This window comes from Rhincodon typus, unplaced genomic scaffold (genome assembly GCF_021869965.1).
Source record: "Rhincodon typus isolate 14 unplaced genomic scaffold, sRhiTyp1.1 hic_rhity00007767, whole genome shotgun sequence".
NCBI lineage: Eukaryota > Metazoa > Chordata > Chondrichthyes > Orectolobiformes > Rhincodontidae > Rhincodon > Rhincodon typus.
Window position 1 is genome coordinate 1 of NW_025973405.1, and position 3892 is coordinate 3892.

The 3892-nt window shown below is 38.5% G+C and overlaps 1 protein-coding gene across 1 annotated transcript in view; it reads left to right on the forward strand.

The window, feature by feature from the left end:
* Positions 1-135: 135 nt before the first annotated feature.
* The window catches only part of LOC109914685, a gene marked incomplete at its 5' end in the record, with an annotated part of 5508 nt that continues 1751 nt past the window's right edge, over positions 136-3892 (forward strand). Inside the window, one exon of the mRNA XM_048594293.1 lies at positions 136-321. Within this exon, the coding sequence (XP_048450250.1) occupies positions 136-321 (186 nt within the window). The remainder of the gene's footprint in view (positions 322-3892) is intronic.

Here is a 3892-nt window from a genome sequence, read left to right on the forward strand (position 1 = left end):
GCTGTGTTCATCCAGCTCTACACCTTGTTATCTCAGATTCTCCAGCATCGGCAGTTCCTACTATCTCTGTACAGCACTGATTTTCCTTTGTGGCGTGTATACCAGTGTTTAATATTGTCTGCTGATGTAATTGAGAAATCTCCTGGTTTTCTGCAGGTGTAGCAAAGGTTGGAGACTATTCGCTTTCACCTTACTATGATCGTAAAGATGAGCCACTTACTGCTGTTGACTTTGTGGATCAGCTGTCCGGAGAGCAAAAATCCTTGAAGGAGAAGGAGAAGGGTTCTTGGGTTTCTCTTTCCAGTGATGAGAAGTTGAAGTGTGAGTCACTAAAGTGATGTATAAACTACATGTTGACTTTGAACCTCTGATTTGGTGGGAGCAGTTGAGTAGGGAGAATGTGGAGTGAGTAATTATGGAGCAGACTGTGGGGCAAGAGAAGATGGAGACTGATTTTGCTCCATTCACCTACGATTTGATTGCAAGGATTGCTAGGTAGCTTTGTTGAGTACAGAACATGATTATACTCAAGAAAGAGATCTGTTTACTTGAATTATTAATATCGAGAATCACGGTCTGAAAGCTCATGTTCGTACATCTTTGGCCTTACTCACTTCCAACTCAAACATTTTAAAGTTATCTAATGTTTTTGCCACACTTGAAGGTGCTGAGAAATTTTTGTGGGCAAAAACCAGTCTTTGGTGTCAAACTCCTGATGTCCATTTGGTGAAGAAGTAGATAGAAGTCAATCATAAACTCTGTTTAAATTTATTCAGAGTGAAATATTATGACTGTATAGGTCCTAACTCTATTCCCGAACTTCAGTGTCGGTAAATGTTTCACTAAAATAAGATGAAGAACTGTGGATGCTGGTGATCTGAAACAAAAGCAGAAATTGCTGGAGAAACTTAGCAAGTCTGGCAGTATCTGTGGCGAGACAACATAGTTAAAATTTTGAGTCTAGTGACCCTTTGTCAGAAGTCATTCTGTGAACTCTGCCTCCAGATGCTGCCAGACCTGTTGAGTTTTTACGGCAATTTCCGCTTTTGTGTCAGTAAGTGTTTCTTTATTTTAAAAAAAAAATCAGCCTGTTTGGACATGTTATGACACAACTGTATTTATTACTGCCCTGAAATTTTCATACCCTGATTGGGAATGAAACCTGGGCTGCAGCCGTGAGAGAGCTAAATCTTAGCCACAAAACTTAATTGACTGGCTTTGGACACGTTTTGACATATTTCTAGGGCAAGTGGGAACCTGGACCTTCTGGTCCACTGTGCCACATCTCCTGACTACTTGATATATATTTAACATGTTTGGACATATGTTGGTACATCTCTGGGGCCAGGTGGGGCTTGAATTTGGAACTTATGGCCCAGAGGCAGGGACATTATCATTGTGCCATATGACCCCTTCCACTAGGCACACTTAATTAATCATCAGAGCCAATTTCCTATGGCCATATATACTGAACCTTAATTCATTCAGTTAACTCCGGCATCTCAACCAAGTGCTTTTTGTGAGTCTAGATGATTGATGGGCTATTTGACTGGGGGCCATTACAGCCGAGTTCAATCTATCATCACTTGGCATCATAGTACTGTTTTTGGATAGATTCATTGGATGGTATTAAGAAGGAATTCTTGGAGTAAGTTCATAAAATTTCAGAGTTGAAAGACAGCAGTCAGCCCATCATTGATGTGCTGGTGTTTTTCAAGAACAATCCACTCTCTTCAAAGTGTTTCCTTTTCCGATATTGTGGATTTTACCTATCCTGCACCTGCTAGCTAGGCTTGGAATTAAGTTTGGGGCTGTCTGATCGAGATGCCTAAAAATTGCTCAAGCAAAATGGATTATAAACTATATTTGGATAACTGCAGTTGTAAGATGATGTTCAATACTAAGTGGAGAATGTCAAAACTGTTTATTTAAACACATAATGGAACAATGGCCCACAACCAATGGAATTTTTGATAATCTTGCCAATGTTTTACAGTTGATCGTCCACTCAGTTCATCCCTGCAACAAAATTCAGATAAGATGTAGTTTAAACAAAGTTGCTGTTTTAACTGTCCTCAGTAATTGCAAAGTATTTATTTTTATTCACTTGTGGAACATGGACACTGGCTGTTTAGCCCATCTCTAGTTGCCCTTGAGAAGGTAGTGGTGAGCTGCTGCCTTGAACTGCTGCAGTCCATATGCTGTAGGTTGATCCACAATGCCCTTCGAATGGCAATTCCAGGAAACCATTAATGTGGAACAAACAGACATGAGGTTAATTACACAAGAAATAGAACCTTGCATAGGCCATTCAGCCTTTTGAGAATGTTCACCCGTTAAATATATCACAATTAGTCTGTTTCATCTCTACCTTCCTGCCCTATTCCCCTGTTCCTTATTGCCAATAGTTTCCAAATAGCCATTGATCTCAGTCATTGAATATACCCAGCAACCAAGTATGCACTGTTCTCTGGGGTGGAAAAGATTCAAACCCTTAGAAGAAATTTCCTTTCATCTGTATAGGAAATGGCTGTCTCCTTACTGTGAGACTGTTCTAAGCTTCCCAGCCAGGTGAATAATCAAGCATTAAGCATCTTAAAAATCTTTTTCAAAAAGATCACTCCTCATTATTGTTGATATTATGCTAACTATCTTGAACTCTTATTTGCTTCCTACTTTTCTACCCCTTTTCATCAGTCAGATGTCTCTGAAAACTTTACTAGTGTTTAAACCTAATTTGATGTTTAATTTTCTGCTCTCTTAACTGGAATATGAACTTAAAAAAAGAGAAAATTACTTGGTTACATTTCATTTTATTCTAAAACATTTGTATGGCAAATGAGTTTTAAAATCTATTGCAATTAATTTTTTGCCTCTTTCTTAAGTTCTTTCTACCTTGTAATTCTAAGAATTAGGAATATAGAAACAAAAGTAGGACATTCAGCCCTTCAAGCCTGTTATGTCATTTAGTGAGATCATTGCTGATATATAGCTTAACTCCATATAGCTACCTTTGGCTCATATTCCTTAAGGCCTTTACTTAACAAAAAATGTATCTCCGATTTTAAGGTAACAATTGATCTAGCCTCCACTGCCATTTGTAGTATTCCAAACATCTATCACCCTTTGTTTGTAGAAGTGCTTTCTAATATTGCTCCTGAATGATCTAGCTCTAATTGTCGGGCTGTTCCCCCAGTTCTAGAATCCTCAGCTAGTAGAAATAGTTTATTGGGCAATGGTTATGAACTCCTGGGGCTTTTGGTGATATTTCATTGATTCTTTAAATTGAAGAGCCCTTACAGTGAAATAAAGTGCAAAATTCGTCTCCATCTCTGCTCAAAAGTGCAGTATCTTACAAGTGCATGGCACACAAACCAAATAATTTCTAACAAGCAGCTGGAAGTGAATGAAGTACAGTCTTCAAACTTACTGATTTTGTGACTGTACTTAATTGCTTTCTGGTTTTAAGTCTAGAATAGTGTAAATCTGAAGGTGGTTATTTGACCCATTGTGCCAGTGCTAGCTCCCTGAAAGTGTTTTTTGGGTAGCCCTATTCCCCTTGTCCTATTTCTACAACCATACAAAATGTTCCCTTTCATTATTTATTCTATTCCCTTCTGAAAGTTACTGAATTTCCAGGTCATGACTTGCTGCATTAAAAAAAACTTCTCTTTGGGCTCTTGTTCTTCTGGCAAATAAGGTGTCCAATGGGTTCTGAACTGACTGCCATTGGAAGCAGTTTCTCATTATTTTATCAAGCTTTTTCTGATTTTGGTCACTTCTTTTAAAGCTCTAATCAAATTCTTATTCAGATAGAACAGGTCAAGCAGCATCATAGGAGCAGTAAGGCTGACGTTTTGGGCCTAGACCCTTCATCAGAAATGGGGGAGGG